Here is a 22,061-nt window from a genome sequence, read left to right on the forward strand (position 1 = left end):
TGCTTATCGGGGATTTGGCAGCGATTTACTAATGATTTATGCACCAAAACCACTTCAGACACTCAACACCATATCTGCGGAGAAGAACTCGACGATTGTGTTCCCGCTGCCCATCGACTTAATAACATATTTCCTGAAGACCAACGAGGCCACAACGCAGCAAAATGCCCGAGCAGCTGCGGCAGCAATTGGCAACACACCGCCGCCATTGCAACTGGCACCGCAGCAGCAGATGCAGCAGCAACAGCCGCAGTACCAACAGCCGCAGCAGCAGCAGCAGCAGTACCAACCGCAGCAGCAACAACAGCAGCAGCAGCAACAGCCGCAGCAGCAGGATCAACTCTATCAGCAGGGGCAGCAGATCTCATCAGCCATGTAAATCAGCTTAAGATCACAAAAGGTTCGGCTTCGTCGACTCTAAAATGTCCTGCACAATGTTTGAAGAATATCCTTCTAACGAGATAGCATAAAAATACTTCAGGAATATGTATCATATATGCATTTCCTTTAAAGAAATGCACATCCAAATATCGATAGGAAAAAGTGTACTGAACAGGCTTTTTTCTCCAGTCGAAAATATTGCTTCATTTTCAAAGGCTGGTTAACTCTGACGACCAACTTAAAAATGTGTATCTCAAATCCCCATATCCCTTTTCCCTGAGCTGCACGTTTTGAGTTACTTACCTTTAGGAAATGAAAGCTGGCTATGCAATTTTTGTTAGGGCATGTAATGTAATGCATTTTTCTGGGCTTTTTAAGCAGCAACTCTATATATAATTGTGCAGAGCGTTTCAACATAAAAACCAAGAACAAAAAACAACCAACGGAAACAACGATTCAAAAGAATCAAAAATCTTAGTTCATAACACCGATAAGTGCGATTCGAATGCGTTAGTCGACTGCAGATCCTTCAAGAAAGAAACGAGGGATCTGAGGTCAAATAGATACAAAGATACAAACCTAGACTAGTTTCATACGAGGCGAAAATAGAGTTTAATATTTGTAGCTTTACGACCAGAGGATGCAATTCTAAATATTAAATGTAGGAACTAGCGGTGCAACTCAAGTTTAGCACAAAACACAAAAATCAAAGTAAAATACTTACTATTAAAATCACACCATATGATGTGCGGTCGTTCAGATGAAAATTCTAAAACCAACCAGTTTTGAAAGTCTTGAATTATGAAATTTGAAATAGTCAAAAATGGTTGGTTTGGTTTTGTCTTTTCACGAACTGAGCGGGCCACAGATTATTGTTTGTTTTTCTCTCAATATTCCACGAAGGTCCGTTTCCTTGCATTCTAGTTAAAAATTAGACCATTTTGTTACTTTATTAGGTATTTTATTAAACATTTCTTTTTAGTAATAAATTAATTAACTGATTCAAGAAAGCGGGCCCTCGTTGAACTAAAATATTCATTGAACTGTTGACAAAGGCGTTTTGTAAATGTTTATCCGTATCGTGGTTACCCTGTTAATTATGGATGAATCTGATGACTTAAAATATTGCTGTATACTTAGCTATGCAAATTTACATTTAAGTCGTGATCAGGTTAGCTCGTATAAAATAGAGTTACTGTTGTTCAAAACCAATTAAAACTTTATAGGACTTTAATAACTCTCATTATGAACAGTTGTACTCATATGGTACACTCCAACTAATACAACTGTTAATCTGTTTCCACTGGAGCTAATCCAGGCATCTAGAGGATTTGTTTGATCATAGTGGGTTTAGAAATCTTTTAAAAATATCGATCAGTTTTTAAAAGTTGTCTGAACCCACGCTAACAGATGAAATCAACTAGTCAGCAACGTTCGTAGGTCCAAAATACGAATGCCAAACAATAAATAAGAGTAATACGAATTTATTGTACATACAATAAACAAATAGAGCAATTAAGCCGTACAGAACTGTTTTACCAATTGACACCTTAATTAATATTGCATAATCGTATCGGGTATACACCACACACCAACACAAACACATACACATGATGTAGAAGATCGTCTAGCCTCTCTCGAAGTAGATTCCATCTACTTGAATATGTCTGAAGTAAGAAAAAGTCGAAGAACGAAATGCATCTTATGCTAGAATGTATTTGCAACACGGAAAAGTTTACTTTTTAGCGCACTTCATGAAATACGAAACGAGTTATTGAAATAATAATATATATACATATGCAAGCATAACGAACTACATATTATGTACAATTTTGCCTTTGAAAATTTTTAAACAGAAACGATTTCATTATCCACATACAATTAGATTTATGTGTAAAGGAACAATAAAATTTCTTCAACTTTTTTGGTATCCAAAAGAGCAAAAACAAAAAGCGAGCCATGAGTTTTATTTTAATTTCAAAACTGGTAAGTTCTAAGCACATTCGAGGAGAAAATAAGCAATTTAAACAAATTTATTCCAAATACAATAATGCCCCAATAAAACAACTGATTCTTAGTTATTACATACTTTTCAATTTTATTAGTTATTATCATTATTATTTGTATTATGCATTACACACCTAACCGACTTAACGGACACATTTCTATCATTTTACATCAGCTAAATTCAGTTTTCATTCATATTTGTATCTGCGTGTTGAACCATTATCCGCAGTACATGACAATTCTCAGTTGTTATTTCTATAATTATTCATCAGACATTGCTATTCGTGTGTTATCAGGCAAAAACCGCTGTCAGCGCATGCAACACGCCTACCCAGGCAAAAGGCTGAAAAATTTTGTAAATCTTTCAATTTGATTGCCGCAGTTTGTATAAAAAATTTGTGAAATTTTTATTTTTGTTCTGGTTGTGTTCTGGTTAATGCCTTGCGTGCCGCCTGCGCCGCCAATGGCTGTTGTTTTTCAGCTGCCACAAAATCATTAATTATTAGTTCGGTATTATCATTCAATTAAATTTCTCGTTTATTTCTACACGTTATGTCAAGTTTATATACAAAAATTCATCAACTACGCTAAACAATTTCAGTTTTGCCTGTGAATTATAACAATATTTTAATTAATTATTTGCAGTGATTCCGTTGTGATTACGTTGAATGCCATTTCATACAATGATTGGTTGTTGTTCTCGTTAGTTTTAAGCCTGGTTATCCTATAAACTGATCTCTGTGTGTGTTTACGTGTGAAATGCTTCGAGTTGCCGTATAAATCTTCTTTACAAATACATATATCTCAATACGAAATGCTAAACTTTGGTTTTATGCTACAGAATGTGCACACAATGGCCAACACAATATATGCTATATGTACTATATCGATGAACGACAAACTAAAATTATAACAAAAATCAAATAAATTAAATAAAGTCTCCTCAATCGATGTTCGATTCATGTTTCATGTGTGGATCTGTTCGTGTCGGTCATCTAGAAGCTAAGATAGATGTGTGTTTTGTGTGATTGATTGTGGATTGATACATTGATCGATTAGAATCGTTATCGTCTGACAATTTGCATTTGAAACCCTTAAGATAGCAGTTTATCCGTATGGCTTGAGTCGGGCTATTGATTTGGGCTGCACACGCAAGGAACAGCAGGTCTGGAGAGGAACTAAATGCGGGCCAACGCTGCAGGTTATACATCAATAGATATATCTAGACTACATGGACAGTGCCCAATTGTGTTGCTTGTGCTTAAGTATACGAACAAAGAATAAACAATAATTTTGGCATAAACTTAAATGTACTATAAACATTCATTGGTTCAATTGCTAACAACGAAATATGTCAAATGCGTTTTTCTCTCCTTTTCAATGATTTGTACAAAATGCAATTTTCGCTTCTTCTAACTTATTTTTTCGTAGCTTCACCTGCTCGAGGAAGAAGCAACATACTATGTTTCGGGTGATAGATCGTGTAGATTTCTGAATTGGAAGTAGAGACGAGGGGTGGACGCCACCTTATAAGTAAATGCCATCATTGGAGTTTCTCATTAGCAACAATTTGTTTTGCGTAAATGTTCGATTTCTTGATACGGTTTGATTGAGTCAAATAATACTTGGCTTAGTCGATAGTCGTGTGTGTGGAAAGTATCAGAAGAAACTATTCAGCAGAGGGAGGTTAAGATCAAAAAGTTATAGTTGTAGATTGGATTGGATTGGATTGTTTATACATAAAACCTAAGCACCGATTAAAGTAGCGTTAAATTGTAGCTGTATTCGATTTGAAATTCAATAGAGTCGCCTTCAATTTCTTTCTTGATTTCTTGGTATCATTTCTCGGCCCCTTTCTCTTTTCGGTTAAGCTTAAAAAACTAGTTAAATACTTTCTATTTCCATAGTACATACAGTAGGTATATAAATTATAAAATAGTTTTGCGTGTAAAATATAAAATTTTGTTTTCCGATCTTAGTTTTTTTGTTTGTTTTGTTGATTTTTTTGTTTGTTGTTGGTTTCTGAATTGTTAAGATACGCTTAAACACATACATATACCATACATATAGAGTTCATGTGTGTTGGTTGGTTGGTATGCAACTATGCCATTAAAAAGTCTTAAGAATTATAGTAAATATGCATATAAATGTATAATATATGTATAACTTTATATACTATATATATATCGTACGTGTGTGTATGCGTGTGAGAGAGTGTTGGTGATGTGTGTGAATAGGCTGGACTCTGTTTAGTCTTGCACCTCTCGATACGGCACCTCCGACGTGACCGAGAAGGACTCGAAGTAGTGGTTCAAGAACTCGAATGTCGGCCGCTTCTCGGGCACAGCATCCCAGCACTGGAGCAGCAGCTGATAAATGTTGTCCGGGAAGTAGTGATTCGTTGGCTTCGGCATGCGGAAACCGCGCTCAATGTTCTCAATCACCTCGCGACTATGCATGCCCGGATAGGGCACTTGTCCGTACGTGAACAGCTCCATCAGTAGAATGCCATAGGACCACACGTCCGACTTGATCGAGAACTTGCCGTAAATGATCGCTTCGGGCGCCGTCCACTTGACCGGAAACCGGGATCCCTGCTTGGGGCAGTACTCGTCATCCGCGATGACACGCGCCAATCCAAAATCACAAATCTTCGCCACATTATTCTCTCCGATCAGCACATTACGGGCCGCCAGATCGCGATGGATGAGCTGCTTGGACTCCAGATACTCCATACCGCTGGCCACCTGGGTGGCTATGTAGATGAGATCCTCGAAGTGCAAGTAGCGGCCATCGCCTTCGCGCAAGAAGTCCAGTAGACTACCCTTGGACATGTACTCCTGCACGATGTAAATGGGCTCCTCCTGCAAGCGATTCATAGTTCAAGTTAATACACATTAATGAAAATATATTAATCGCACTTACCTGCGAGCAAACGGCATAGAGGGCCACCAGGCGGTTGTGGCGGAACTTCTTCATAATCGCGGCCTCCTGAAGGAAAGCAGCCGTGGACATGGTGCCCTCGCGCAGTGTTTTGACCGCCACATCGATGCTGTTGCGCCATTTGCCGTAGAAGACCTCGCCAAAGTTGCCGCGTCCCAGTTTGCGCAGCAGCTGAATCTCCGAGCGCGGAATCTCGTACTTATCGCGCAGCTCCGGACCCAAGTCCCACATCTGGGGCTGCGGTTTGGGGCAGGGACGCGACAATATGTGACACAGGCCAAGAGCGTTTTCTTCAGAGATAAGGAAATTAATTAATAGGTTTGAGAGTCCCACACTGTTCGAAAACTATATACTCACTGCTGTATGCCATGACCAAGGCCTGAAGCGAGGGGAACGTCTGATTGGTGGCTATGTAGTAGCCGCCATTATCCAGCGGCTTGATGCGGTAGTGCTTGACATGGTATCCACGTCCATCCTCCCAATCCTTCACCGACAGCGAGTAGCCATTGGGATTGTGCTCTGAAGGTCGCACGAGGAAAGTGCCACGCGGATTCTCCTCGGCCAACAGCAACTTGTCCGCCTCCTTTCGTAGCACGTTCTCAAAGAACCAGCTGGGAATAGAAGAGGCCGTTTAATATTTAATCAAAATACTTAATATTAAGAAGCTGGATTAGCTCTTGTGAAAAGTATCCAAAATAATGGATACAGGCACTTACTCTTCGCTGTTGACGCTGCGCTCCTCCGCCACGAAATTAAGCGGAATGAGGCCCTCCTGCCGGGTGGTTAGGTTCACGACACGCCACCAATCGGACTCGGTGTCGTCGATGACCTCCATGCGGTCACCCTTCATGAAGCTCAGATCGGATTCATCGCGGGATTTATAGTCGTACAGGGCCACGACAACGCGCTTGAGCACGACACCAGGAACGCCGGCTGGAAGTTATAAAAAATAAAAAGTGGGAAGGATGAGGCAAGAGAGGACGAGTCGAGTTAGTGGCAATTTTCGTCTGGCTGGGCAAATTTGATTTGCGTCCTTAAATTGCAATTTATGGCGACAAATTGGGAAATAATATTTTTTTATTTTCCCTGCCTATTTTGACTAACCAATTTGCCAGCCATGACCGAAACTTAATTAGAATTTAATGAGTTAAAGTATGGGCGCGTTGAGGGTGCCAAATGCAAATTGCAAATTGGATAGCATACTTTTCTGGGGGCCGGGGCCATAAACAACGAAACAATTTCATTTCGTGCCTCGAAAACGCTGCCAAGCCACAATTTTTGGCACTGACTTGCATTTGGCTAATTGATTTAGCTCACATCGAGGCAACGCATAAATAAACTGAACGCGCCGCTTGCCAGTTCAGTTGCCTTGGCCGCTCGCTGCCCTCCATTGCAACGCCCGCCCTTCCTCCTTTGACCCTTCTGGTTCATCATCCCCACATGCCCATGCCAAATGCCGAATGCAAAGTTCGTGCTGACAAAGTCGGCACAAATCACTGGCCAAGCACTCAACCTCTCGGTGGGTTTACACGACCTAAGCGGCTTTACGGCCATATATGCTATAAGGCAGTACTGTCATGTCACGGATAGAAATGCCAGCAGTTAATCGGCTGCCAGCGAGGTCTGCCTTCTCAACGAAAGACAGGTCAGATCAAAATAATTCCGACATTTCAATGGTACACCAAAGGGACCGATTTTTTATGGAAATTTGTATAGGTTTGTATACAAAATGAAAAGATTCCTAAGAGGAGTTAACCGAGTTAATGCCTTCATAGTATACTTGGCTTAAATGTGTGCGCTACTTTTAGAGTGCCACTTTTAAAGTGCTACTTTTAAACGGAACCCCCTTTATTTGCATTGCTAATTTCTTTATCCCTTGAATTTCCTGTACTGAACCTTACAATTTTCTTGCGCAAACATAGCAACAAGCGCCTGCCCTGCTGCTGGCAACTTGAAAACCTCCTTCCCAGCTGCAACTCCTTGCCCAACTCCCTGGGGTCTCGTAAACGCAATGTCGTGTCATATGGAATGCAATATCGCCGTCAAGGTGGCATTAAACCAACACCAAGAGCAGCAACCCAACCCCCTTCTTTCCTTCCATTACTGGGCCACGCACACAAGAAGTGGTCAAGGTTAACGACTCTCATCATATTACCACTGCAAATATGAGAATTGCCCTGCCACCTGGCAAATGACTTGACTCCACCTCTGAACCTCCTGGGACGGGGAACTCTAATTATGGATGTGGGGTACTGGTGACTTGGATGAACGCTGGTTATGTGGCAGGTTAGTTCGCTAGCTAGCTAGCTGGCTGCCACATTATGCAAACACAAGGCCAACCAGCGGGTAAAAGCCAATCTCTGTGGCAGGCAAAAAGTCAAATTGCTAATTAAATGCTGGAATTATCACTCCACCCGCGACCCAGGAGAGACTAACAGCCAACAGCTAATTACTAATGCATGATAATACGAAAACAAACAGTGAAAATCCAACCACTTTAGCTTCATCTATATGAAATTGGTTAAAGTCGTGAAAAAATGCAGGGCAAAGGATTTAAAATCCATGGCTGTAGGTAACACAACTTCCGTTCTCTGACTAAAGTTTGGGAATGAAATGGTTAGAGTCCTAACGGAACTAACTTTTTATTAGAAAAAACTTAGTTAAATAGAATTAAATTTAGATAAGTTAAAGGTTCTGGTACACAGGGGTTTCACTGTAATTACTAATGGATGATTGTACGCATATTAGATTGGGCAATCCAATTTTATTCGCGGATGTACTCACTTGGTGTGGTGCGAGGTCTGATGATGTCAACGCCGCCCTTTCCGCCGATTTTCAACGGACCCCGATGATTGGGATCGGGCGTGTAGCGCGAGTCCAGCGAGCCACCGTTGTTGTGCTTCTGGCCGAGAACGCCGCCCATGTTGCCGCCGCCGCTGCTGTTGATGTGCGTCTGGCCAAAGGTGTAGTCGGATTTCTTGTAGCCCCCAGTGGGATAGGCCAGTGCCAGTTCCTGATCCTGTCGCTTGCTGCAGCATTTGTTGCCCATGGCTTAAGCAAGTGTCTCCTGGCGCTAACTCTTGATCTTGAGCTATTCGTGGCGGTTTTTAAAGATTAATGTTATATAATTATTATATATGTATATATGTTCCTAAGTTTCGTTCAGCTTTAGATCATCAGGCAACACATATTTGGCAATTAACGAGTTGTTCTTAACAGTAATTAAAAATTTGTTGCAGCCCTTTCGTTTTGTAATTATGTTGTTCGATTACTTTATAGTAAGTAGTTTAAACTATCAGTCAAGTTGGGTTCTGTGTTGGGCCCCTGCCTTAAGTTTGCATCAAAAGCTGCAATTGGAGGGCATTTGCTTTAGTTCATCTATCAACTGCTATCTGTGTGATGATCTCCTTGTTGGCCGAGCTGCAAAAACGCATTTCGTTCTGGATGTGTGTATATAAAAAGTAGCCAGTAGCCGGTTGCCAGTTCCCAGTTGCCAGTTGCTGATGCATTCACAGCTGCAACGGCTGCTCCTTGATTGCGTTGATCCTTGCGGTCTGGTTCTGAGTCCTGCCAGCAATTTCAACCACCGACCGTCTGCACATTGCTGGCCGTCCTGGTCGTCAGTCACCTGTGAGCCAAAATGGGAGCAAACAAAGCGTAGAAAACCAAAATTAGTTAGTGTTAATAAATATTCATTAAATAAACATTTTCGCCCAGACAAAGGAATGAATGCAAGCAGTGTCCTGTCCACTGTTCAGTCCACTGACCCGACCCGTGTCCACTCAGCCGGACGACAGTTGCCTTTTGCCAATTGTCCGACATCCTGTGGCTTCCTAAACGTTTTTGGCACATTATTACACTTGACTTGGCCGGCAGGCGAATTCGGTTTATGCACTCTAGTATCTCCTAGTATCCCCTAGTCCACCCTATTCCAAAGCTGCTTTGGGTTCATCAGCCCCTTTTGTACTAGAGATGCCCAGAGATACGAATATTAAATTAAATATAACATGTCTGATTTAATTGGCTTAATTCATTTGGCTTATGATTTTACCTTTTTGCTATGAATTCTGTGTTGACTCTTTACAATTAAACAGTCATATAATTTTTAATTAGCATTCTTTACCTTGGCTCGTTAAATTGTATAAATGGCTATAAAAGAAACAATTAAATTGGTCTTCAATTGCGACATTCCATTTCATTTAAAATTCTTTAATTTAATCTATTATATTGCCATTTTTATTTTGAAATTTAATAACTCTTTCAGATTGTAGACATATTTTTTTGAATCACACTCACATTTAACTCAATTAAGATCCCCAAGAGACAACACTACTCCTGGCCGGCAAAACTCATCACTCTCGTCTGCCGGAGGGCAATAGTTGCACACAACCTCTCGACGATGCCACAATGACCACAATACAGCAAATGCAGGAGCAACATCAACCGCTGCAACAACTGCAGCAGCAGCAGCAACAACCATTTGAAAGGATGCCAGCTGGGCAGGCTCAACTTCACTCCGCCGCAGCCATTGTCTATTGACTCAAGCCTGGCAGGCATCTGTTTATTGTTCAATTGGATAATTATGGTCTCCAATGCGCAGTCGAGGATGCGGATGCGGATAGGAATGAGGATGGCATGGGCGTGCTGTGCTGTTAGGCCAAGGTTGAACCACTCGATGGCCCGCCCGGCTCTTCCTGCGCCGAGGACACTCCCCTGACAATCTAGATTGCTGCTGCAGTTTCCAATTTTAATTGTTATTGTTGCGCATTTGTTGTGTGTGCGCAGCTGGCATGAAATTGTCGCTATGCTGGCAGTTGCCAGGATGCATTTGCGGCATTAGCTAATATCCTGACATTGTTCCGGTCCGCCTGGCCTGGCGTGCCGTCAATTATTAAAGCCATGTTAAACCCGAGACTCAAGTCAAGCCTTGGCAAACAAAGAAAGTGCACTCGGAAAATTACCCAATTGGTTGAGCATCATCCCCTAAGTAAGATCATTTACACCAATTCGGGCACTTTATTTTTAAAGAAATTAGTTTGTAGGTTGAAACACATTGTGTTTCCACTTAAAAACCTTATCAGAATACATCGTATTAAGCCCGTTTTGTTTTCAGTGCATTGTAAATTAGCACCCAAATCCCAACCGAAATGAAAATGGTGGAAAGTGTTGCTGACTTGACAGTGCCTAGAGTGTTGGAAATTGTGCCAGGACATTTAAACTGTCTGAGTTTTGTCGACGCGACGTCTGCATTTGTTGTCCCCTCAACTTGATAAACACACACAACGTGTGACGCTTTAAAATCCGCCAACAACGAGCACAAAAGTTTGAATGGATTTGCGTTCGTTTGCCCATAAAAAGTCAAAGTTTGTTTTTCGGCGAGTTCATGAACCCGTCCGCCCAGCGGCAATAGCAAAAACAACAGCGAAAAGTTCCACGGGGGTCAAGCAACCTTTACTTTTTGGGGTCGAAGTGAACGAAACCGAGTAGCCGGCATTGAAGCTGCAATAATGTTGGGAAATTCTATACAATTATGTACGTGGCTTTACGAGATGTACTTTAAAAGTCACTGACTGACTGGATTATTTTTTACTACCCATCGTTCGACAAAGAAAGAGCAACAGTTGATGGGCTGGCGATGGGATAAAGTGATAGGGTAATATGCTAGTAATGCTATCACAACAGCTTGCAAAGATGAATGAGTGCTTTTCATTGTTATCCAACAAAGACTACGATGAATAAAAGCAACATAATAGTTATAGTCGTACTTTGGAATCTAATATACTTTTGCGTATCCTGTAACTGTTTTTCAAGGTATATCATCAGTGCCTCTGAATATATTTTATTTATGTGCCATTTAAGTTTAGGGTATAAACATAGTTCTCAAATGTAAATGCCATAAAATCCCTCTGCATCATATTATTCACACTTTAACTCTGTTTGCCCCAGAAGAACAGGTGACACACAGAAGCTACATTGACTCTGCCGCAAAAACGAGCGATTTATGACCCCAACGCACTGGTATGTATATCAAAAACCGAAAGCAAATGGTCGATTGGGGATTGCGGGAAAAAGAGTTGGAATCGAAAAAGTATACGAATATATCATAGTTGATGGGCTGATGGCCAGCAAATGAAAAGCAGAGTTGCCAGTTACCAATTCTCGGGTTTTCCACCGCTGACAGCGATTCGGTTTCATTTCTCTGTATGTGTGTGTGTGTGTGACATGAAAATGTAATTTTCTAGTTTACTTTTGGGGGTTTGGGCGGCGTACACACGGAGGATCATGTGTTGTGTGATGTGGGATGACTGTGTTGTTGCACACGAGCAATAAATAACCATTGTTGAAGTTGACAAAACTAAATGAATACTAAATTGGATATTGCGGCTTTGAATGCGCTACAAAGTCGGCAACACGAATGTGAAAACTTGGCAGTTATGATGCGTGTTTTTTGGTTGTGTCAAGATGGAAAGGCAAAACAAATTGAGTTCCGAAGACCAATTAAAACAAATTTAAGGTAAGGTGACACCAAATATTAATCAAAAAGCCTATCAATCCTAATCATTACTATTCCGCTCTTACATTTCATACATAAAGTAAATTGAATAGCATAACAAATTTGGTCAAAGTCCTGGAATTTATTCAATTTATTCAAACCTAGTTTCGTTTATATTTTCGATGCATTTTAAACCAGCCATTTGAACTACATTTTGGCCAAATAAACAATGTGCCCCCAAAATAGTTGCGGAAATGGTCTCACCACTGCCAAATAAAATCAAATATTATGCAAAAGAGAATGTGATTCCCCCGGGGAGTCCCAAAACCAACCGCATGTCAGGCCAAATCCTCGAGGACATAAAGGCATTAACTGTAAATGCCGTAATGCCGTCATTTCCCGATGACAGTCCTATACACACAAACACACACACACACAATCTGAGAAATGTGGAGCGTCTTTGATAAGGGGGGGTTTTTCGGGGGTGGTTGCTGCAGAATGGAAATGGAAAATGGTTCTGTTTCGCCCACATTTTTTTATTGCGCTCCATTATTATTATGCCGCATCCCCACCACCACCACCATCGTCCTTCGTCCTTCGTCAGCTGTAGCCACATTGTTGCCTACTTAAAAAGTCAATTTGTGTGACGTCCTCGTTGTCATCCTGTTGCCGTGGATGTGTGGCTGTGGGAATGTGGATGCCGATGCCGCACTCCCCAATATCCCGCCCCACCAAGTGTTGTCTTATCTGTGCGTTCAACCCGGAGTGGCACAGTCGTTCACCTTTAAGCGTCACGTGCTATCGATTAGTCCTCCAAAGGAATTACCCGAATGAAATACAAATATATACGGACATCTGCTGCTGGTGCGGATGGGAAATGTGGGCCAGTGAACTTGCCTACGTCCAAGTATTGAATAACACAATAAATTCTCGATTTATGTGCATCCCTCAAGTGAAGAGGATAGGCTCAATAGATTAAATGAATTACTACCCATCCGAGTGACGTTGACGTGACTTCGAAATTGAATTTGTTGCATAAAACATTGCAGTTAACCCGTTCGACTGGCTTCCATGCTCGTCGCTTTAATATTAAATTGCACTTTACTTCAGAGCGCCGTAAATAAATGAAAACATAAATATATCATAGTGTTTATTGGCACGTACTGTAAGCTCTTCCTCGCCAGCAAACAAATAACAATTTTTATACATTTATCCTTGTTGCGCTGGAGTCATTAATAATGCATCAAGGGAAAAGTTCGCAAAAACAAAAAAATAAAAATATGAATTGGTATTAAAAGCAGAATGTTGATGAAATTATGACATTTCAGGAAAATTAAATTGTTTATCAGACGAGCGGAATATTTTGTAGCCAATTACGAATTAAATACCATTTATTTAAAGTTATTTAATTGGAAAAAATTACTAGTAAATATTCAAATATGTAAGTGCAATTCATGACTATCAATTCACAGGAAATTACTTCTTTGAAGTTGGAATTAATTGAACTTTGTCTGTTGGTGCCCAAATTGAAATGGCAGCTAATGAACGAGCACATAAATTAAGCTAATTTATGCCACAAGCAAATGGAAAGTTGACAGCCAGATGTAAGGAACCAATAAATTTATTTATGCAAGTATCTATTACCAACTCCCTGAAACTCTTGGCACGGATGAGATCTGCTCGACAGATTCTATTTACGAGGGTCTGGACTTGGCAGTGTAATGATTTCCGTTCCCCGCCTCCGAGACCATTAAACAAATGAACTAGAAGCAATAATCATAATAAGCCCGAGTATTGTAGGCGTCGCCCACATCGAGAACACTGAGAAAAAATAGTATCAAGAATGTCGCATTAAGTGATTAAGAGATAATAACTCGTTAAGACTCAATTACATATTATTATTACTATTTTTAATTATGTATAAATTTATTTATATTCATAACATGATTTATTGATACGATTTTCGCTCCAGTGTAGATATATTCATATGGTTTTATGTACACTGACCGACTTCAGGGCCAGTGTGACAAGTTCATGTGACAAAAATCAATCAGATGGCGTGAGCAGCCGCAGCCATATGGAGATTAAAGTTGTATATATGGACGCGGGGCGAGAAAAATAAACTGGGCGACGTAGGAGGTTGAAGGGAGCAGCTTTATAGTTTGTATGCACAATTAAAAAAAGTCACGTACTTGGACAAAAAAAGGGTGCACAATAACTAAAAAACAATGCGAGAGATAAAATCAAAAATTGCATGGAAAAAAACCTTATTATTCTGTACACTCTGCCAGTATGTAAGCGTTATTAGTTCTGTTTGTAACCAGCATAAAAACTCATTTTCAGCCTTTCCTTAAATTCCATTAAATCTCATTTAATCTAGGCCATGCCAACCATAAAGCAAAGCTCCAAGTAGGGTATCCCCCGGGTTTTATGTGGCCAAAGCTTACAGGGTATAGGGTATTCCCAGTGGCTGGTTGGTACAGATTTGCAGATTTTTTTGTTGGCGCCGCACAATCCTGGATTCCCCGCAGGGCGCCAAAGGGTTAAGGAGAGAAAAAAAAGAGGAGCTAAAGGAACGTGTTTTGTCTAGGGCGCCTTTTTGGGGGCGTGACCTGCTTGTAACGCACAATTTCACGCAGTTTCTGTTGTTGCTGTGAACGTGAGGGTTATGAAAGGGAAAACAGTGGAAAAAACTTTTAAAAGAAGGAAGGACCGAATGGGAGTTATCCTCTTCCCCCGAAAAAAATAATTAAAGCAAGAAATCCTGATTAAATAGTCAGCAAATTCGGTCAAAACCTCGATTGATATCTATTCTATTGGAATATTATTCCTTTGACGAATACCCTAGAGCTTGATGAGAGAATGGAGCAGGGAACCGGAAGTGCTGCGTGATCATAACGCATAACACTTGATTCCGAGATGGGGTGTTGCCTCCAATGATGAGCGCGTGTGAGTTCTGTGGTCTGGGTTTGTCAACCTCCGCGGGGCGTTGGGAGGAAGCCATGAGCAAACAGCGAAAAGGCAGGACCCTGAAGGGGATGTAGGATGTGGGATGTGGCATGTAGACTGGGAAGGGGCGTGTTGCAACATCACGAGATGAGCTCATTACTTTAATGGGTTCCCACCTCCGCAGACGCCTGCGGTCGCGGGATGGCAACCAAACCGACAGACATCCTGTGGCTTATTCGCGTTTATTTTAATGAAATATTTGTATGTGGCTACAAGTTAAAAGTTATGATTTTTATGGCGAACAAGTTGGGTGGGGAGAGGGATTGTTTGGAATTAACAGGCGGCAATCCAAAGACACGTAATTAGTTCGCTAAATAAATAGCACTGTCAAAGGGAAGACTTGGGTGAATTTGCAAACAACCAAATATAACCCAGAAATCTAATTACCGTGTGAGAAACAACAGCGGGAATGGCAAAAAAAAAAAATGGGCAACAAAATTAAGGAAACAAGAATTAAGGCGGAGTTAGTTCAGAACCGGAGTTCATTTCGTGCCAGGACGCCAAAAAAGGGAAAGAAACCCCGGAAAAGTTGCAGAAAAAACGGAAATGGGGGCGTGGGGTGTGCGGAACGATGACGAAATCGAGCTGGTGAAGAAAAATGTGAGTCCAACACGCCGAGGGCGCCAGTAATAAAATTCTGACCGTACAAACATGCCATAGATGACGTTTAAAGATTTTCCCCCAGGAAATGGAATCGGTTGCGAAAAGTTTAAATATTTTATGGGTTATAAAAAATAAAAGTACTGACCCAGAGTGCACCGCAAATAGCTCGAGGGATTATCATGATAATCAGTGGCATAAGTAGCTTTATGATGGCAATTACTTGTTTTGCCATTTTTTGCTGGACTAGAAATATATTAAATCCTTTTTGCTGCTGTATGTAAAAACCATTATGGATTAAAGGATACCAATCCCAGTAGTTAAATAAGGCAACCGTTTTTCCCTCCTTTTAAAGCAAACGGAACACGTAATAGTTACAATTGTTGGTAGTACAAACAGCCGTAATTTTCGTCAACAATAACACGACTTGCCTTTTCATAGCCACGAGAAAACTTAATTGCAGGTTAAGCTGACTGCAGAGGAAAGCGAGTTGAAAGTGGGTGTGTTGGACTGGCTAGCTAAACTAAAGAAAGCTCGCTGCAGTATTAAAACAATATTTGTTCGCGATTAGATGGCAGCAAACAACACCACCAAGGACCAAGAGGACGAAGGACGTGGCAAATTACAGGCGCTCCGGGAAATGGCGATACGGCGCCAGGACGACGACGTCGCCGTGACGAGGTGGCAATATTTACACGCTTCTTCTTTTTTTTCTGTTGTTGTTCATGTTCCTGACCCCGCGACGTCAGCACTTGGCTAAAAAGGCTAAAAAGCCGCCAGTGACCAGTTAAGTGGAGGCAAAGGCCAGTCAAGCCGCTGTTACCAACGCCGTCCGATTGTCGATTGTGGAATGGCCATGACGACAGCGAAAGCCATTGCCACACACAATGGGGCATTAACGCCTGTATCCTGAATCCTGATGTTGCCACACACGCAACTCGCAAGGAATTTAATTCAGTGTGAGGAAAAGTAAATGGGGAAAAATAAATGTGTAATTATCCGAAAATTAGCAAGGGCAATGCTTGTGGAAATAATCAAAAGACAGGCGGGATATCCTGCTTCCGTTTATCCTGCTAATTGATGTAGCTTTTCATTACACTTTGATAAGTAAAAGAAGTTGAAGTCGCATTTTCATATGATTTTTAGTAATTAATATCCACTTCAATATCTCGACTTTGCGTTGGCATTCCATTATTTTTGGAACTCTGCGGGTAAAGTTCGGTTTTTTTTTTTTGAGGTGGAGCTGCGACTGGAGTGCAGCAATTACTCAAAGTTTTTCCCCAAATCGAAGTCTTGTAGCCATTGGCAGCTCATTTCTCATGTGTGGGTCCCACGTCGCACTATCAATTGGGTCAAGCGCGGGATTTCGACACCCAAAAGTTTTGTGAGGGATCCAACCAAAGGGAAGAGGGGGACCTACAGGGTGGAGCGGTAATTCAGCCCACCGGCTGATAAGCCATTAAGCCCCAAAACGACGCTGCTCGAACAGAAGCGACCCATCAGATGCGGTCGGCTCTTATCGGACAACACAAAATTTAAACGCTCGAGAGTCGTTAGTTGACCCCAAAACCCAAAAAAAAGAGTGAAATGTACAAATGCATATCGATGGAGTGCATTTAATGGTCTGTGGAGGAGGTGGGTTCCCTTATCGCAGACACTGTTCCAAGTCTTTAGGGGCATTCCCCCATCGTTTCGTTGGTTAGAGATGGAAATGTTTGAAGGGGCATTTCCCAGTTGGCCCAGCAATCAATAGTTTACAAAGTTTTGGGAAAGGGAAAGCATTGAAAATCCGTATAATGGCACAGCAATCGAAAATGGCTGTACTTCATGGTTTTTACTTTCTTGAAACTTAAATTGTGCTGATTTAACTTCTCTCCTTACACAATGTTAGCTTAAAAACCATCTATTTTTAAGCCAATCCCATTTTCATGTTCGTTCGATACATGTGAACACATTTTCTGCCATCGCTAGTCAACAACTTATGGTATCACACATTTAAATCAACAAGACAAATTACCGAAAATGTAATGTCACAACCCCTCTGCACCAAAAAAAAAGAAAAAAATATTCTTATACAACTCGGCATGTGGGCAACAATCGCGATCGAGAATCGGAGAAAGAGGCATCCTTTTCTTTTCGGTGTTTTCTGAACGTGTTTGCTGCATTTGCATGCATAAACACATGACGTGCTCCACATTCGTGTGACATTTGTTGCGAGGGGCGAGGCGGGGGCGGAGATGGGGAGCTGCAAAAGTGTTACACGCAACAACTGAACAGGCAACAAAAGGGTGTCCAAAAAAATAAAAAATTCAGGTGTTTCGACTATGGCATACCCGGTAGTCAAAGGAAAACCTGCAAACATTTATAAGAAACTATTAAGCATTATATGATCAATTATTCTGCTTTATTGACTGCCACTTTTACTTCACGTTATAAAGTTCGCATAGCACAGCATACCTCACATTCCTGATACCCTGCACAAAAACTGAGAGGGAAAGAAACACCGAAATGAGGCTGCAATGCCTTGTTGCCTTTTATATCGCTTTCATTGCATTTTTGGCGCAGTGCAACGCAAAGTGTGGGGCGGAAATGTGGAAAAAACAGGGGTTGGTGGCAACCGAGGGAAATTGGGGCAAAAGTGCAGCAGTGGAAACCGACGCTGACCATGGGGTGATTATCATGGGAGCCGGGCTAAATGTCATTAGAGCCAGACTAATTGAATGGGCGATAATAAAAAATAGGGGGGGCTGCGAGAGTCGGAGAAAGGCATGGCAGATAGTAAAATCAAATAGTGAAAGTCTCTGTTGGGTCATAAATTTGCAGGAATTTTAGCCAAATATGCAATTTAAATAACCATACAAATTGCTTTGCATCGTGTATGAATATCTGAAGGAGGCGAAGGCAAATTTTAACAGACTTTTCAGCTGGAAACGAGAGGCAGCAACGGAAATTTCCCCAAACATCCGACTGAAGTATTTAATTTCCTACTCAACGATGCAGCCTGAGCTTCAGGCTACCACTGATGTCATTTCTGTGTACGTGTGCAGACATCCTGGGGGTGGTAAAATGCTGAAGGAAATGCTTGAGTGGGAGGTGTATATAAACCCAGCCAGACATCAGACATGGTGGGAAAAGTCAGGGAGTCCCAGTCAGGTAGCAGTAACATAACGTAACATAAATAGAAAACAGCCACAAAGGCTTGACAACGCGACAAAGTTCTGTTTCTGTTTCAACCGCCCCCACCTTCTTATGACACCCACCTCCTCATAACACCCAGCTCCACATTTCACCACCCCCAGGGACATATCAGGTACATCCTGCGACACTCCAAGCAACCCCCGCAGTTACATATGCGACAGAAATTATGAATGAAACGGGAGAAAAGCCGAAGAGCAAGCAAAACATGGGGAGGGAAAATGTAAAAAACAAAACAAATTCTTTAACTAACTGAGAACTTGAGGTGCGCTAGAAATGTTCATTTGATTGTGTGATTTATATAGGAACTAAGCTCGATGTGTAATGAGAGAAAACAAATTTGTCTTTCATTGTACCTACTGAGAAGTTGTGTCCGTCCAAGAGAGATTGCTGTCCGTTCTACAGAGATTCACACAAAACTTGAGTTGTATTTCATTTTTAATGAGTACAATTTGTGCTTTAAAACTCAGTCTCTCATTAGCATCAGTAGCAGCTACTATCTTTTTGTACTTTAGCTCGCTTTCCCATATTCAGAGAGCCACAGCAAAGTTTGTCACAAAGTTATAATGCTCTCATTAGGCTCGAGGAATATGCAAGGACATAAGCAGGGCTGGAAACTCAGCCGGTTCTTGGGGGCGGACTGCGGCATTCTCTCAGGCATTCTTCCGCTCTTCTTTCCACAACTTCAAATGCAGCAGCACACACACAGCGCAGCACAACAATGCAGCTCAGTTTTAAAAGATTAAAAAGAAAAATGTTCTGTGGACACCAGGAACTTCAACATCAGCGGCAGAAGGAGCAGGACTTTGGCATAGGATGCAGTCTGGGGGCATGAAACTTTTTAGCACTTTTATTGCTGCTGCCACTACAGCAAACTGTCTGAAACAGACAACAACGCCACACTTTGCCATCAGACGGGGGACAGCACAAATTGTCAGGTTGTTGACGAGTCGCTGGCTGATGTTGCTACCTCTGCTAATGTTGCTGCAGTTGCAAGTTCCCATTGCAACGCCATTGCCGTTGCAGCTGCAGTTGCAGTCTGCTGTCTGAATGCAGACATAAACAACAATTTAGAGGAATACAATAAACAGTCATTCTAGCGGGCAACGCAGCAACTTGCCACTCGGCCTGGTCATAAAGCAGGTCTCTGACTCTATATCTTCACCGAAGACAGGGGCAGAAATACATCAAAGATACGTTTACCTATGGCAAACACTGGGAGAAAATATTCTGCATATGATACCATTACCAAATTCAAGAAGAGATAAACATTCTGGTCTTTGATTCCAATATGTTTATAAAAATGTCTGTTTCAAAGAAATTCAAATTCCTAAAAGCACTGATTGAAAGAGAAAACATTCTTTTGAGTGATCTTGGCCTGCTAACGTTCCTTCGCTGCTTCTTGTAAGGTGAATCTCTCTAGTGCTGCACTTGAACAAAATTAAACTACTCATTTAAGTTGTGATTACCCGTCGCGCTGCCTCAAGTGGTCGTGAGCAAAGTGTGCTTATCAACACCAGAAAATGCAGAAAATGGGCTACACCAGGGGCAAAGTGGGCGGTGCAAGTTTAAACAAATATTTTATAGAGCACACATGATGGTGGCACTGGCACCCAGCAACCAACAGCATCCGTAGCTTCCTCTTCAGGTGAAGCAGCCAGCAGCAGCAGCTGTGGGTTAATGCCGGCATTAGTGCAGCACTGGCGTGTGATGGTCTGTGTGTCTGGGAGGGCTTGACATAGTTTCAAGCGGGCGCTTAACGCTGAGTTATCTAAAATACAAACACACACACGCACCCGTAGTGTGGCACAGGTAAAAACAAACACTCACGTTCGCAGGTGAAGTTGATTTATGCAACAGCTTGCCAAGGCAACTGATTTTGCACTGATAAAAACCTAGAACTGAAATACGAATAGAACAAATGGCAGGTGCTGCAGATCTTAACTACGCCTTACTTTATAACCTCAGGTTAGCCCTTCGAAATGCATAATTACTTTAAACGTAGATTCATCTTGACATTTGACGTTTTAAAGTAATTTATTTATGACATTATTGTCTTGACCGCAAAAGTTAAAACGAAGTTTTGAGTCAAGTTCCGGTTAACGTTAAAGTTACACAACAATTTGACCCTAAAAGTCTCCCAGTGCCCGGGACACACTTGCTGAGTATCATAATTTGTAAACTTAAGGCCTTTACACCTATTAAAATAAATGAGTATTAGTGCGCTGCACATGTGTTCGTTTGTTTGTGCCACTCGAAAAACTGGCAGGGCGAAATTGCATTTCATCCCACAACTGGGCCAAAAAGGAATGAGGATACACCGCCGCTCCTTTGGTCCGTTGCAAATTCATGAAATTTTCATCATCGTTTCATGCTGCAGTTGCAGCTTGCACTTATGTGCAACTATTTTATGCATGCAACCAAATAACCATCCCCCATGCAGCCCCCAAGTCAACGGAGGGTCAGTTCCATTACTTCATTAAGGGCCAAAGAGGCAAAAAGGTAAGCCCAACGGCAAAGGTGGCTAACAATCGCAAGTTAAAACAGCGGAGTACAAAAATATAATCCGCATAATTTCGTGAAGGGAACGAGGCGAGAAGGCAGCCGCTTAACCTTCTCGCCTTTCCCGCTGCCACATGCGTTCCCGTATAATTAGTCATGAAATTGGAGACCCGAGACGTGCCGAGGGTTTGTCTAGGCGGCATTGAAGGGTTGCCCCATTCCCCTTGGCCACCACCAATCGTTCACCCGACCGCCCGCCAGATGCGCTTGGCTACTTGCCGCGTGTGTCATTCATGCAGCTACCTTCGCACAGCGCAGGTCAAGAAAGTAGTTCATAAGCAACATATAAGTTGGCTTCCACCATAAAAGATCATACTTGACATATGATTTTCATTTGCCATTGACATCGTACAATTGTATTAAAATCTAAGCTGTGCTATTCTATTGACCTCAACTGTTGGTATCTGCTGCTGCTGCTTCGCCCAGCGTGTGGCCCAGGTGATTTGAGCACATATGAGCCCCAGTGTACAACAAAAGATCCAAGGAATGCATCGTTGGAAAGCCAAATGGAGTGGGCCAGTGGGTACTGGCAATGCATCGATGACTTTCCCCTTTGCGGCACCTCATCACAAAAAGTTAAAGCCAGACCGACAGCTGCATTGCGTGTGGCACATGCAACATGGTAATTCAATTTATCCATCGAAATCCGTCAGCGGAATAGAAAATCTGTTTTCCAGCGATTAGAAGACAGACTAAACAAAAAAACAGACCTCGTTAAAAAGCAAAACTGCAAAGGAAGTAAACTTATGTATGGATGGGAAAAAGATTCAAGAATTGCCTACTCATCACTATATCTAATTTGCAATTAAAAGTCACAGAATAATGTTAAAAACCCTAAAGCGAGCTTTATTCAACTTTAGTTCTTCTGTGC

The 22,061-nt window shown here is 41.7% G+C and overlaps 2 protein-coding genes across 13 annotated transcripts in view; one reads left to right on the top strand and one right to left on the bottom strand.

Moving 5' to 3' along the window:
• Nucleotides 1-2,333, top strand: part of LOC6736800 (band 7 protein CG42540) — a 34,825-nt gene extending 32,492 nt beyond the window's left edge. For all 9 annotated transcript variants that reach the window (XM_016170872.3, XM_016170875.3, XM_016170874.3 and 6 more), the window contains one exon: nucleotides 59-2,333. In XM_016170872.3, coding sequence (XP_016030449.1) covers nucleotides 59-379 — 321 coding nt within the window. In that variant the 3' untranslated portion in view covers nucleotides 380-2,333. The remainder of the gene's footprint in view (nucleotides 1-58) is intronic.
• Nucleotides 2,334-3,660: 1,327 nt separating this feature from the next.
• LOC6736801 (tyrosine-protein kinase Src64B) overlaps nucleotides 3,661-22,061 on the bottom strand; it is a 32,559-nt gene continuing 14,158 nt past the window's right edge. For all 4 annotated transcript variants that reach the window (XM_044922861.1, XM_016170195.3, XM_039293250.2 and 1 more), the window contains 5 exons: nucleotides 8,116-8,959; nucleotides 6,048-6,264; nucleotides 5,689-5,942; nucleotides 5,314-5,621; nucleotides 3,661-5,252 (listed from right to left, as the gene is read on the bottom strand). In XM_044922861.1, coding sequence (XP_044778796.1) covers nucleotides 4,638-5,252; nucleotides 5,314-5,621; nucleotides 5,689-5,942; nucleotides 6,048-6,264; nucleotides 8,116-8,380 — 1,659 coding nt within the window. In that variant the 5' untranslated portion in view covers nucleotides 8,381-8,959 and the 3' untranslated portion in view covers nucleotides 3,661-4,637. The remainder of the gene's footprint in view (nucleotides 5,253-5,313; nucleotides 5,622-5,688; nucleotides 5,943-6,047; nucleotides 6,265-8,115; nucleotides 8,960-22,061) is intronic.

This window comes from Drosophila simulans, chromosome 3L (genome assembly GCF_016746395.2).
Source record: "Drosophila simulans strain w501 chromosome 3L, Prin_Dsim_3.1, whole genome shotgun sequence".
Taxonomy (NCBI): domain Eukaryota; kingdom Metazoa; phylum Arthropoda; class Insecta; order Diptera; family Drosophilidae; genus Drosophila; species Drosophila simulans.